The sequence below is a fragment of the Ostrinia furnacalis genome, unplaced genomic scaffold (genome assembly GCF_004193835.3).
Source record: "Ostrinia furnacalis isolate ACB-3 unplaced genomic scaffold, ASM419383v2 OfSCF1475, whole genome shotgun sequence".
NCBI lineage: Eukaryota > Metazoa > Arthropoda > Insecta > Lepidoptera > Crambidae > Ostrinia > Ostrinia furnacalis.
In genome coordinates this window covers 109549-125109 of record NW_021131714.1, presented here as the reverse complement: position 1 = coordinate 125109, position 15561 = coordinate 109549, and the positions used below count along the sequence as shown (strand labels likewise).

At 38.6% G+C, this 15561-nt stretch overlaps 1 protein-coding gene across 5 annotated transcripts in view; it reads left to right on the top strand.

Moving 5' to 3' along the window:
- Positions 1-15561, top strand: part of LOC114352906 (apoptotic signal-regulating kinase 1) — a 33583-nt gene that overhangs the window by 8448 nt on the left and 9574 nt on the right. For all 5 annotated transcript variants that reach the window (XM_028304669.1, XM_028304670.1, XM_028304668.1 and 2 more), the window contains exons 6-17: positions 322-492; positions 2312-2424; positions 3058-3259; positions 3455-3566; positions 4194-4363; positions 9461-9641; positions 11726-11926; positions 12584-12734; positions 13246-13460; positions 14070-14165; positions 14253-14392; positions 15260-15409. In XM_028304669.1, the coding sequence (XP_028160470.1) occupies positions 322-492; positions 2312-2424; positions 3058-3259; positions 3455-3566; positions 4194-4363; positions 9461-9641; positions 11726-11926; positions 12584-12734; positions 13246-13460; positions 14070-14165; positions 14253-14392; positions 15260-15409 (1902 nt within the window). The remainder of the gene's footprint in view (positions 1-321; positions 493-2311; positions 2425-3057; positions 3260-3454; positions 3567-4193; positions 4364-9460; positions 9642-11725; positions 11927-12583; positions 12735-13245; positions 13461-14069; positions 14166-14252; positions 14393-15259; positions 15410-15561) is intronic.

Genomic DNA, 15561 nt, shown 5'->3' with positions numbered 1-15561 from the left:
GTCGAAGAACCATTATTTTGTCAAATGGCAGTCAAACTAGATATTATTGAGTTAGCAAAAGAGATATAATTAGTCACTAAAAAATAAAATATAAGCTCACACAACTCAGCTCCTCTCCCGAATGAAAAAGTTTATGCAATAAAAATTCAAAAAGACTGTCCTACAAAAAGGCAAATCGGTCCAGCCTTTCCCGATTTTGTTCATAGGGACACACTAAACGATATCGGAGATGTGACACTCCTTTCCTCTCCTCCTATTTGTAGGGATAATATAGATAAAAATCTAGATATTTCTGTAAATACTTAATCATTTTTTTTTTAGGCGGAACAAAGAAGGCGACAGAGAGAACGCATTGAAAGTATGCGTCAAGGCGTTAGAAAAGAAGGAAAATCGGTTCCCAGACATGTTGTGCCTGTGTGGACGTATCTACAAAGACAAGTTCGTTGAATCTCAACATCTAGACACGGAAAGCTTACAGAATGCTATACATTGGTAAGATTTTATCCATACTGCTATTGATTTATTTCACTAAAGCCCGGTCTGTTAGCACGTAGAATTTTGTCCAATGACCCCAAGCTCCCATCCTTATCGCTCGCGCGTAATTATATTGCTGTCGCGACTGTGCGACGGGCGCAGTGAGTGTGCGAGCGCGACAGCAACATAATTACGCGCATATGGATGGGTAGTTTGGGGTCATTGGACAAAATTCTACGTGCTCGCAGACCAGACTATAGGTTAGAGATGGGTTATACTAGGTAAATTTGATACTAGGTGCACCTATTCCAAGTATTTATTAATACGTGATCCAAATACCTGTTCCACTTAGTACGTAGTAATTTACCATACTTGACGCGACTAGTGCGGAGTGCGGACTAATCCACGTATTATGACTTTAAAATACAATTTTCTTTGAAAAGATACAACCGTAGTATTAATAATGCAATTTGAAATTGAATAACTTGTAGAATAGAATGTTTCTTCTATAAAAAATAAACACTTCAAAAATCGGACGTGTGACGGCTCATGTCAAACTGAGAGTGTTCCATTTCAACATTTTTTCACATCGCTCACAAAACGCTTACAGATTAAAGAAATATCACAGATATCGCTAAATTTATCAACGTTGATGTCAAAAATAGCAAATCTCCATACATGTAAAGGAACACGCCCAAATTGACAAAGAAACACAGACAAAAAATCTTGGTGACAAAACTCCCCATGGGTCATCTACTACCAAAAATTTCTGGGAACTTTTGTCACCACCGGTATTTTAGCGGGTAACTTCTCAGAAACAGGAGTTAAATTCTATCTAATCAACACTCGAAAACTATTCCAATTTAATCTAATTATCAAATTACTATTTCAATACAAATTATGCAATTATCACGGACGCGTGACAACAAACCAAAACAAACCTGTCGGAAGAATAAAAACTGGTTTTTTACCGGCTAGTCAACAAGGAGTGAGCTGGATGAGAGAGAACAAAAATTAAAATATTCAAAACCTTACCTGTGTACAAATAGAGTTTAAATTACGTAATACATCAAACACCTATTCCTATCTCACACCTGCCTGCGCTCAAATTTGTTTGTCAGACAGAGACGGAGTGAATCTCTACGTTCGCACATAAGCTTAGCGAGAAATACGCGGTGCACGTAATACACGACTACGGATTATGCAATAATAACCTCTATTACTTTGATGGTAGGGCCGGAAATCGTGTAATTTAAAAAATACTTAACGAGAAATACGCGGTGCGCGTAATACACGACTACGTATTATGCAATAATAACCTCTATTACTTTGATGGTAGGGTCGGAAATCGTGTAATTTAAAAAATACTAGGTGGATCAAGTATTTTAAAAATTGGAATAGGTGCCACTTAGTACTGTAAAATACCTAGTGTGTGGATCTGTTCTAGTAAATACGTCTCATCTCTACTATAGGTAGTTTATAATTTATTAATTTAACGTCCGTATTCACAAACGATGCTTGCTTAAGTCGAACGCACAGCGTGGAATAGAGCTCTGTGATTGGTTCGTGTGTCACCATGTGCGTCCACGTGCACTGTGAGACCTCATAGGAATGTTTGTGTATACGGGCGCATGAGATCAAGGTTAAACAGAACTTCAAGGTCGTTGTTGTTTTGTTTTTTGACGGCTGAATGACCTAGTGCTTTCGATACCAACTTCGGTCGTGGATTCGAATTTCTTTGTATCCTTAACTAGTCGTACAAATTATTTAAATCCGGGATAGGTGGCACATAAATAACAGTTTACTAGTGTTCTTTATTTTCATTATTTTTCAACAGGTACAGACAAGGTTTTGAAGTGCAGCCAAATGAATATGCAGGCATTAATTTGGCGACACTATTAGTTATAGCTGGGAACGACTTCAAAAATTCACAAGAGCTGCAGCATATAGGTAAACTGCATACAAATATATTAGTTTGGGAAAAGTTGTAACATTGAGTTTTAGTTGAAAACTTATATTGAGTTCACACATATATGGAGGCCACGTACCGTAAAAGGCAGCGTGGGTCGTCCACCCACAAGGTGGACCGACGACATCGTAATGGTAGCAGGAAGGCGCTGGATACAGGTCGCTATAGTCTGGTCTGCGAGCACGTAGAATTTTGTCCAATGACCCCAAGCTACCCATCCTTATCGCTCGCGCGTAATTATGTTGCTGTCGCGCTCGCACACTCTCTGCGGGCGCCCGTCGCACAGTCGCGACAGCAATATAATAACGCGCGAGCGATAAGTATGGGTAGCTCGGGGTCATTTGACAAATTCTACGTGCTAACAGACCGGGCTTTACCAACCGGGCGATCTAGAAATAATTGGGAGAGGCCTATGCTCAGCAGTGGACGTTCTGTGGCTGAAATGATGATGATGATGAGTTCCATGTTCGCAAATTAAATATATTTGATTTGATTTGATTCACACACCAATGATGTGATCCCAATTTTACTTCAAACCTTCATTCTGTTCCCAAATGTGTCTATATTGTATTATTTGTGATGTGTCCATATTGTATTCATCAATCTCTCCACAGGTATGGTCCTAAACCATCTAATAGGCAAGAAGGGCAGTCTATCCTCACTGAAAGACTACTGGGATGTGGCCACCTTCTTCGAGATATCAGTTCTAGCTCAGGACTACGTGAAAGCAATACAGGCTGCCGAGGTTATGTTCAAATTGAAACCACCTAATTGGTATTTGAAGTCAACGATAGGAAACATCGAGCTGATTGACCGGTAGGTGTAAAACAACGTGCTACAATATTTTAATCTTTAGGTTTCTATAGTAAAGTTCAACAAAACCAATGAAAAATATTAGACATTGATTTATACATTTGGAATTAAATAATGAATTAATCTATTCTCTTAACACCTTTTACTTATTTAAAAAATTATAATGTTAATGGGAGTTTTAACTATCTTCACCTACAGGTTTAGAAAAAAAAGCGAAGAGACATCCCCAGAACAGCAAGTGTTCTCATTTTGGATGGAATTCTTCGTGGAAGCAACCAAAAGTTGTAGCGAGAACATCATCAGGTTTCCTGTAAGTACCAAAATCTCATAGTTTAATTTATTTAATCACCGCTAATCCACGCTGAATTTTGTCAGTGTGTTCGTGCGCGCCGCATACGTATTGGCGCGCTCACATACAAACCGCGCTCGGGCGTTTCTATGAAGATGACCTACTCATTTGTATTTACTCTGCTAATAGGGTAAGAAGTTTTTTCGAAAGGTTATAGATCGTTTCATCCACGAAGACGCGCCCCACCAATTTTTGGTCGAGGTAAACGCGGGGTGCGGTGAGTTTGATCCGAGCAATCCAAGCGTCATTATTGTAGTGTGCGTTCTCTCGTGGATAATTTACGGATAACACACAAACATTAGCGGAAGAAAGTTCATGAATTTTTAAGGTAAATACTAACCCTCTCTCTGATTGTTTTGCTGTGCCCTTGCAGGCCGTCACATGTATACCTCTATTTTGAAACAACATATAAATTGTACTGTGACATGCAATAAACGTTTTGAATTTGAATTTGAATGGTGGGGCGTCTTTGTGGATGAAACGATCTATAATTATTTGAAGTTATTAAAGTGCTCTTTCAGAAAAATGTCGTCCAATATTTGTTTCTCTTGTCATGTTTTTTTTATTATAATTCTTTTATTTTTACAGGTGCTAATATTAGAAACGACTAAGGAATACATACCATCGTACGTGAACGTCAATATGGGCGCCGAAGAGAAGTCGGTGGAGATTCTGAACCTCTGCATGGATTCTATGAGAGGCACGTGCCGCCAGGTGCACCGGTGGTTGTTTACCTCTGACATGATCAGGACTTACAGGTTAGTCTCTTAGGCCTCACTCCCACTGTGCCGGACCGGCAGATTTGCCGGAAACCGGACGCCGGATAGTGTTCACATAACACCGGATCCCGCAAGAAAATAGGTAAGTCAAGTCAGTCTACTTTTTTTTATCCACAACGAGGAAGCTCTTGGCCTGTATCACACCTGATGGTAAGTGATGATCAGGCCGAAGGTGGAAGCGAGCTTCACCCGGAATCCTCAACCACGGAGGAACTGGCTATCTTACCTCTAACTGCCGGAACACAACAATGCTGTTAACATTGTTGTTATGGCGACAGACTTAGGTAAGATGGTGGTAGCTATAGCCAGGCGGACTTAAAACAAGCCCTACCACCAACCAAACCGAACAGAAAAATCTCTGCGTCTGAAGGTCTTACCACAGAATAATAATAAGTACTACGTACAGAAGTTTTACTTCGCGAAGGTATTTAAAAAAATGTATGCTCAATGTCATTAACAATATGGTGTAATTTAGCCTGTCTCAAGAGTCAAGCACCATTTTGTTGACAAACGTCAGTGATCGGCACTGCGCCGAAGCTATAGGGCTGACTTCGGTAAAATGATGTGACGTGAGGTGCTAAACTGCGGAAAATGGCGGACTAAATACATGATTTAGCATGAATTATCATGAATAATATTAACTACTTATTTACCTCTCAGTGTCTTGAGGCATTATTTAGGCAGTTAAATACTGCACAGTATTTAGTACACCATTTTCTTTATTTTTTCCATCATACACAAGAATACGCGTGCGTGAGTCAATGTTCGCTCGTATGTGAGGCCTTGTCGAATAGTATCCTGTAGGTGGGCCATCGTGCGTGTTTTGTTTTCGATGTAAACTCGCGGAGATGAACAGGCCTGGTCTTACCACTAGACCACAGAGGCGGTTGACGACTTCATCAAAATATGCGAGCCCAATGGTGGGCGGGGGATCGATGCCGAACAAACTCGTTCACACTGCTCCGGTCCGGTGGTTCTGCCGGGACTTTGCAGTGACAAAACGCTCGGCAAAAATGCCGGATCCGGGATAATGTGAATAGCTTCATATAAGTTGTACAGCCACTAGTCTTTCCGGCAGTTTTACCGGTCCGACAGATTTGCCGGTCCGGCGTAGTGGGAATCGGGCCTTAGGTTACTGATTACTGATAACTATAAGCTACTGATAGATAAGGTCAAAACTCGATTCAATTTGCATCACTATTAGAACAATCATGGAGCGGAATCCGAGACCGAGATTGAATCGAGTTTTGAGCGATGTTTTTAACCAACTTAGTAATGCAGATCTTAAGCCTTGATCACACGTACCGAGTAAACGGGCGAGACAGTAAAATGTTTACTCGGTCGAGACAGTTGGGTGAGCGAGTCACATAATCGAGCGCTCGGCCGAGCACTCGGCGTAATGTCACAGAATAAGTAATAGTACAGGTACAGAAGGATTACTCTGCAAGACGATTTAAATAAATGCGAGTCTTGCTACGACGCGATACAGTGGAATTCAGCTCGCACAGCACTACGTACCTACAATTTTATTCACCTACAAGTTTTGTCTCTTTCTATCGCGTGCCTCTGAACTCTTCTTACGCTGTTAGGGTTGCTGTCTAGTGAAAAAATAATTAATCTACTTATTTGTAATGAGGTACGTATATGTAGGTAAGTAGGTATGCATTCATTATGGAAAACCTTGGGAGAGGCCTTTGTCCAGCAGTGGACGTCATTTGGCTGAAACTAACGAACGCATTCTGAGCAGTAGTCATAGTAGGTTAGGTTCCTATACTATACTAAGAATTATTGATTACCTACATGGCCAACATACCTTTCAGCATCTTTGGGAAGCGAAAAAAAAGATAAATCCGGTAGATTTCTTTTCGAATTTAAACACCCGAACGCCGCACAATATTTCTTTCTCTTTATGTCCATTTTTAAATAATACTTCGATCATAGAATTATAATCATACTACAACGCACGCCAGCGTCCTGACGGGCGCGCGCGTGACACTCGACTGATATAATACCCGCCGGCGGGGCACTTCGCTGTAGGTAATTATCGGATGTACCGCGCGGAGTGAGCCAGGCCTGGTAATGTTCATACTCGGCCAAGAGCACTAGGCTGTCCCGCCCGTTTGCCCGTTTGCTGTGATCAAGGCATTAGTACTGGTGTAAAACAAAGTTTACGTTGTTTCTTGTGTAATGGGTCGCCTAATCTCGTGGGAAGAAATCACGAAAACTTATTGTATCATAGTTTTGGCATATAAATACTGTCTTAAATATTCATCTGACGTCACTATACATTAATCATATTTTTATTCAAAACAAGGAAATTGTCCTCAATACTATCATTAAATCTCGAATTCCATGTAATTTACTATTTTTATTGAAACAAATAGCAAGTAGGTCACAGATAAGAATTCCTGGAATTTAATCTATCTAATCTTCAAATACTAATTAAATCAGCATGTTTTACTAGTGTTTATTTATAGAAATGATCAAAATACTTTGAAGGCTGACTTTGGTACAGTTCAGAATTGTATGCCAGAGAGGTCGTGGGTTCAAATTCGCACAATAAATGAATGTAACAAACCTGTCTATGTACGAGTTTACTTAACAAGAACACATTTAAATAAGTTGATATCCATTAGAGATTATGTGGTAGTGTTTATAATGTCTAATACCTCAGCTACACTACTCCCTTCAGCGCTTCGACGAAGAACCGAAGTTAGCCGAGTAGGGTAGTAAGACACTTCGTGTTCAAACTTTATACCGTTAGAGCCCTTTGACTGACCCCGATAACAATCGGATATTAGGTGATGCGAGGTGAGGTTGGGGGGCGTCCATAAATTACGTGAGGCTTTTAGGGGGGGGAGGGGGTCAACAAAAACCTCACCAAATCTCACGTGGGGGAGAGGGGGGGTCTCGGGAAATATCACGTATTTTTTTCCACAAGAAATAGAGAAATAGTTTGCGAGAAAACTGGGTCTAATCTTAAGTAAAAAAATTGGCCAAGTGCGTGTCGTGACACGCGCAGTGTAGGGTTCCTTAGTTGTCCGTCGTTATCACAATATATTTCAGAAGTAAGCAATTACTTCATCTAAAGTCACTTTTAATATTTTCTTCTAAGGAATTTTTATTAGGTATGAAATTTTATTATACATGAGTAAAACGACTATTAGTCTTGAACTAACTGATCTATCTTAACCGCTATAGTTTTCCTTGAAAGTTCATAAAAAGCACTATAATCTTGAATTTTTCCAGATTTATCAAGCCAACAGTTTAGTTTTTAGCGGGGGGGAACGCCCTACTCGGACAAAAATTGGCACTTTAAACTTTAACATTTTGCAAACGGATCCCTAAATCGAAAAATGGTCTTAGAAACCCCTAAGCCATTTTAAAAGACCGACCCACTTTACATGTAGGGGAGCTAAAAAAAATTTTTTTTTTCAAAATTTTATTCTACCGTTTTGTCGTCGTGATTAATATACATACCTCTACAAAATTACAGCTCCCTAGTGCCAATAGTTTCCAAGCAAAACCTCGGACAGACAGACAGCCAGACATATCGAAACTAATTAGGGGTTCCTTGTCAGGACTAAAAATGATATTTGTATGATAATAATAATATAATAATAATAATAAATCTTTGGACAATTTCACACAGCGCCAGCTAGCCCCAAAATAAATGATGATAATGTCAAAATTATAAAACAAGTTCTTTTTTTATCAAAATCGATTTTGCTAGATTATTAGTGATTTTGTAGAAAGGAACAATAGACTAGGTACTTCTGTAAAAAAACAATGTGACCCTAGTACTAACCGCTGTCACTACACGTGTTTTTCTGGATCTATTCGTAATCAGTGGGCTTAGTGCGACTTTACACAATCGTCATCCGCTAGCGACTGCGTAAAAAATGACATTTAAATGTATGATGATTGTACAGCGTCCCTAGCAGATACTTTCAAGAACTAAAATCTTAAACCACAGTAGATAAATCAAACAGTACGGAAGCTTCATACAAACGCTCGAAATCAGACTCACGCACACAGACGCACGCTTTACACGAGCTCTAAGCGAACCTCGCAGTCCATCCGTCGCGAGTGTCGCGCGCGTTGTGTTTCTAATAATAATTTTATTGCATGCACTGTCCGCTGTATTTTCAAAAAACATGCCACGAGTGTATTGCGTAGTATACGGCTACTTTAACTCGGCATCTTCAAAACCAGAACTTTAATTTTTAAACTTCGTAATAACTCTGAATTGTAAAAATGAATAAATATTACTTTTTAAATAAAGTGCTTACATCTGATTTTGTAATAGTTCTTTTTAAATTACGTAATTACGCTTTTTAACAATTAATGTGTTCTATTTGATAAACTAATTTGCTCCGCGCGCCTTAGTACTAACTAAGTGATGAACTGTATTTAAAATGAGTCAAAAGCTATGTGAAAGTAAGTATCCGGTATTTTATTTATGAGAATAGAATATCTTCTACCGGCCTCTAATAGTACTTAATCAATTTATTCGATTATGTATTCAATCATTATAGAACCTAATTATTTGATAATTAAAAAACCTAAATAAACGTTTTAACAAATAAGTAAGTCAGAACCTTATTAATTTTATAAAGATTAAGAGTGCCAACCCTAACACTCAGTTGAAGTGTAGGTATTTAACTCGCCGAAAGGGCTAAGTTTCCGTACTGCTTTAGCTCATATATCTACTGTGCTTAAACTTTATAGATCTTTTTGATGCACTCGTTAGCAACAACGTTAAAACACACAAAAAAATGTTTCTCAGTTATATTACTCCAAAACTATTAAATTTCGGATTTTTTTTAATATCACGTGATATTTGGGGGTGGGGGAGGGGGTCAGGCAAAATCTCACCAAATCTCACCAAGGGGGGCGGGGGGGTTGAAAAATAGCCAAAATTGTCTCACATAATTTATGGACGCCCCCTTGCTTGAAGTGAAGTGCGTGTCTACGCTATCTTACTTAGATCTTCAGAGTAGTGTAGCTGAGGTATAAGGATTATATCCTACAGCAGCTAGACTAATAATATTTTAACTATGTCTACTTTTTCAGTTTATACAAACGCGACGAGCGATGCCTCTTCCTATACGTGAGCGAGAACTCAGACGACTTCCAAATATTCCTCCCTTCCGAAGGGTGCAGGCAGCGACTTCACGATTTGTTGGGGGAAATGACCGCAGACCACGAGAAAGTCACCGATTTGGACACCAGTGTCATGCAGGATCAGTTGAAGGTAAGATTTTACAAAGGTTCGAATGTTTCCATCCCTCTCACGCAAAGCGAGATGCCAGCATGAGTGAGTGACAGATAGACCCGAAACTACGTAAACAACGTTTCGGAGTAGCCCTCCTGGAACGGGATCGAAACCAAATCACAACAACTATTACCTTTAATCGGCGAATTTTTAGCTTGTTATGACATTCAAGTTACGTACGTAATAGTAGTTCCCCTGAAGCGTTTTTCTCGTGATTTATGATCTTACTAGCACATGTATACGCTCGCACGAGAGGAAGTTTGCTCGTGTGTTAGAAAATACGCGAGTACAAATGAGAATTTGAAACTATTAGATTAAAATAACAAAGAGTATTTTTCTCATAGATGTTCAATACCTACTACATAAACATTACTTTTACCACATTTGTTTTAAATATTGTGACGTCATATCGTAATAAGGGAGAGTCCGCTAATTTGGACCAGTTTTTTTCAATCCCATTTTACACATAGTTTTCTTTTGTTTTTGCTAATGTCCATGGTATATAATAAAAGATACATTATTCAACTTACTATTTCCTAAGTATTAATTAACATGATTGTTGTATATTTAGCACAAATCAACAAAGTACGAGTTCAGAGCTTCGGTCCAATTTAGCCAACCGGTTCGATAATTTGTACCACAGGGTTACTAAATTGGATTTCAATAAATTTCAAGCCTTTAAAAAAACTATCGCAAAATATTATACGATACATTCTTAACAAATTAGGAAACGAAGAGGAACAGTAGTTAATAACATAGACAATCCATATTGTTTTACACGTTATCACGATTTTGAGTACAAGTTTTGTAATTCCAATTATCGTAACGCACACTTGTACCTAATCTACTTTGCCAGTCTTTTGCTTTCATTTATTGTTAGTCAAACATAACTACGCTATTATAACTTCAAAATATAATTTACTAAAAAAAAATTCAAAATCCGTTGGTAAAGTTCCATACAACTTGATGTGGTACAATTTAGCCGACTAGGCGATAGTGCTTTTAAAAAATCGGTAAAAAATATAGCTTATAAATACCGAAAAATGTTTCAAATAATTGTAATCCACACTAATTTACGCTTCTAAATAATATATTAGAAACACCCTGTGATTAAATTTAACAAAATTACAATCCAAACATGTATTGTCAAAAGTTACTTGAAAACAATGAAAAAATACTTTTCAAAATAAAACACACGTGTTTGTTGTCACGGCAAAAACCACATGGCCGATATTAATTGATTTTAGTTGTGTATCACTGAGTGTTGCAATTACAGACATTCAATAAATACTTTACGAAATATGAGGGTGGTACAATTTACCCGGCGGTACAATATACCGAACTCTCCCCTATATGTTGGTTTTCTGTTTTAGTAAGTAGCACGTGCCCTTCATAGCTCGTTTGCCATCGTCATAGTTCGTAAATCAAGATTGCCAATTTATCAACATGAAGAGCGAAATATCATATCACTTATCAATAAATTCAATATTAATAATCGTATAATATCGAAATCGTGCTATTGATAGTTGTTATCGGTTATTTACAAACGTTATTGATAAGATAACTTTGTCATTCACGCACGTTTGTTGCATAACTTTGTTGTAGATAGTATCGCACTTGAATATACTTAGACAATAAGTGCAATTACGATAAAATATTTTGCGTAGCTACTTAGTATCTGTTTCATCAGTTTATGATTAAACTTTAATGCCTCCATGATCTAGTGACGAAGGATTCAGCTTATCTATGACCTTATAATTTGATTCTTTACTTATTTATGACCAGTATAGTAGTTCATTAAGGGCAGATTTTTCAATCGTCGGGCAACTTATAGCTAAAGAATAAGTTTGGCACATTGACAGTTTCAGTATGGAAAATAATTATGTCAGTTTATTCTTCAGTTAAAAGTTAAATGACGATTGAAAAATGGGCCCTAAGTCTGACAGGGTTGTGCTCTCAGTTGTTATAACCTTCATAAGAGAAGAAGTTAACTTTTAACTTAAATAACTTGTACGAGTAAATGTATTAAAAAACATTATTTTATCCAAAGACTATTTTTCCAGTTTGAATACGAGTTGGACGATTGCAACAAACGCGTGGTGCTTGGTAAAGGCACGTACGGCGTTGTATACGCGGCCAGAGATCTCAACACGCAAGTCCGTATCGCAGTCAAGGAGATTCCTGAGAAGAATCTTGGTGATGTCCAGCCTTTACATGAGGAAATCATGCTGCATTCACAGCTGAGGCACAGGAATATCGTTCAGGTATGATAGTATGTAAAAAGTCTTGTGGATTCGGGAGTGTAGGATAAGACCACTCTCACACTTCCCGTGCATGTCCTAAAGGGACAAATATGTGAATACTAGCTTTCCGACCGCGGCTTCGCCCGCGTGGAATTTTTTCTGTCATAGAAAAACTTTATCGCGCGCGTCCTTGTTTCAAAAACCGGTATAAAAACTATCCTATGTCCTTTACCGGGACTCAAACTATGTTTATGCCATATTTCATCAAAATCGGTTCAGTGGTTTAGGCGTGAAAGTGAGACAGACAGACAGACAGAGTTACTTTCGCATTTATAATACAGGGTGGCCCAGAAGAAAGTTCACTTTTGAAAAGATGATGATAAAGCTGGTATGTCAGTGCGCCATCTGTCGCAGAACCGATGAAAAGTCTAAATAGGTCACTGGTTAAGAAAAGCTAGTGATCGTTCTTTATGACGCTCCATAAAGAGAATCATCATCATCACTTCAGCCATAGGACGTCCACTGCTGAACATAGGCCTCCCCCAATGCTTTCCATGTTGATCGATTGTTAAGTAATGTTCTTCACTCATTAAAAATTTTCTAGACGTATAGTTCAGAAGTTCAGGTCCCTTACAGAAACGATCTTACATTAAATAAATATTTATTTTATTTTTGCAGTACCTTGGATCAATCTCTGAGAATAACTACTTCAAGATTTTCATGGAGCAAGTGCCTGGAGGTTCTTTGTCCGCTCTTTTAAGGTCCAAATGGGGTCCGTTGAAAGAAAACGAAGCCACAATCGCTTATTATACCAAACAGATCCTTGAAGGTTAGTATTTAAAAAGTTATTAATCTTGAAACCTTCCCAAAAGTTGATAAAACATACAGAAGTGCTATTAAGTTAAGATTGATGTAGCATCTTCGTGATCGTTCAAAAATGAATACGTATTTTTGAAGTATTTGAATTACTGTTTTATTATTATGCCGTAAAATATTAATTTTAACCTAAAAATTTTTCATATACAAATTGTAATGAAGAATTTTGCAGGAATTTTCATATTCTAAATACCTGAAACGATGCTTCTATTTCATGATTTCTTCTTTTGACATTTGTCAATTCAAATTAGCACGTGGATATAGATGACCCAAGCTGAACTGTCCCACCAAACTCAATGACAGGGGGGCGCTACCATCGTTCAACTATATGGTTTCCAACATGGCAAAAATCGGAACCAGCGATCCGGTATTGACGGTGGCGCCCCACTGTCAATGTCATCGATAGGACAGTTCACTATTTTGGAACTATAACAAGATTATAGTGTAATTTCTTCACCTCTCAGGTCTAAAATACCTCCACGACCAAAAAATCGTCCACCGCGACATAAAGGGCGACAACGTTCTCGTGAACACATACAGTGGTGTGGTGAAGATATCCGACTTCGGGACGTCAAAGCGACTGGCCGGGCTGTGCCCTTCGACTGAAACATTCGCGGGGACATTGCAATATATGGCCCCGGAGGTCATAGATAAGGGGCAGAGGGGGTACGGAGCGCCTGTGAGTATTAGCGACTTCATTATACCTACATCGCTGTGGTGAAGATATCCGACTTCGGGACCTCAAAGCGGTTGGCCGGGCTGTGCCCTTCGAATGAAACATTCGCGGGGACATTGCAATATATGGCCCCGGAGGTCATAGATAAGGGGCAGAGGGGATACGGAGCGCCTGTGAGTATTAGCGACTTTATTATACCTACATATCTGTGGTAAAGATACCCGACTTCGGGACGTCAAAGCGTTTGGCCGGGCTGTGCCCTTCGACTGAAACATTCGCGGGGACATTGCAGTATATGGCCCCGGAGGTCATAGATAAGGGGCAGAGGGGGTATGGAGCGCCTGTGAGTATTAGCGATCTTATTGTGAAGTTATAAGACTCTATTTTGAATGAGGTTTGATATTCTCATAATAATTTTGGTCACATGAAATATTGGACTATTTGTTTTAGGATACATACTGGTACTTTTTTACACCTTTGTGTTATTAGATTCTGAATTTCAGTCTGCTATAAGATGTAGTCATCTTGTAGCCTTGTCATAAAGTGACGAATACTTTTCTCTTGCCTGACGCTCAAAAACTCATTGTCTTTATAAGAAATTTTCTTTTATAGGCTGACATTTGGTCTTTGGGATGCACCGTAGTAGAAATGGCAACAGGCAACCCACCGTTCATCGAATTAGGATCACCACAGGCGGCGTTGTTTAAGGTAAACTTTTATCAACTATTATTTAGTGATTACATAGGTTTTTGTATATTTTATTAGGTATAAAGTAACTTGAAACTTTTTTTAAAGGTCGGATACTATAAAACGCACCCAGAGATTCCAAATGAGCTGTCGCAGAGAGCGAAAAATTTCATCTTACGCTGTTTCATACCTGAACCGGAGCAGCGAGCTACCGCTGCTGAATTGCTTGAAGACCCATTTTTGTGCGAGTAAGTACAGAGATTAAAAATTATACCAACATTATGACCTTAAAATCACGAGAGAGTGGCACTTTCTGGGTAAGCTCACTCCACCATATATCTCATCTGCACTTTCCCTTCGGTGAGATTGATATCAATGGCAAGCTCATAAAAAAACGTACATAAATAATTCCCATGTTTTTACTATTGTGAGATGCAGATTAAAAATAATTTTATATCGTGATTTGATATAGGTATCTGATATTGATTTACGTTATCAACACTAATTTAACAAATTATATTTCAATTAGTCGTACTAATTGGATTTTCCATTTGAATCTTGCGCCTCAATTAAATCGTATTATCTAATTAATATCAATTGTGCTGATCAATTAAGTTTTAAAACACAGTCATTCACTCGAATTGACTCGATTTTGAATCTACCTAAATGTAGTTTCTGAGGTAAATTAGATCTAAAATGCCAAATTCTTCAGCCGAACTAAGATGCGCATGATAAAATCTTATCGACGATTTAAGACGACAAATGTACAGGCTTGTCGTCTAAAATCAATAAATTCGTCGTAAGATTATACCGTGGCGCGCATCTTAGTCCGGCTGGTCCGTTTAAGTTTTAATCTATACTAATATTATAAATGCGAAAGTAACTCTGTCTGTCTCACTTTCACGCCTAAACCACGGAACCGATTTTGATGAAATTTGGCATAGAGATAGTTTGAGTCCCGGGAAGGGACATTGGATAGTTTTTATCCCGGTTTTTGAAACGGACGCGCGCGATAAAGTTTTACTGTGACAGACAAAATTCCACGCAGGCGAAGCCGCGGGTGGAAAGCTAGTTTCGTCATAAAATTAATTCCATTTAATCTCATTATCTTCTAGAAAGAAGAAGCAACCCAGTCGTCTCGGCAGTAGCATGGACTACAGCCGGAGTATATCTGTCCCCGCCGACAAAGCCAGACCCCAGCTAGCTCAGAAGAAGATATCTGAGCCTTCTTTACCTGGAAACCTGCCTAGCTCCCCTGAGATTGAGTAAGTATTCAATAAATTAATTAAAATATTCATTGATACCCATAGGTCACAAATCGATATCGATCTATCCTTCTCTCTCGCTCACTTTGAAACGCGTAAAGGTACGTCTTAATTAGGATCAGTTTTTAGCAACTAAGCGGTTGGCACAGCTA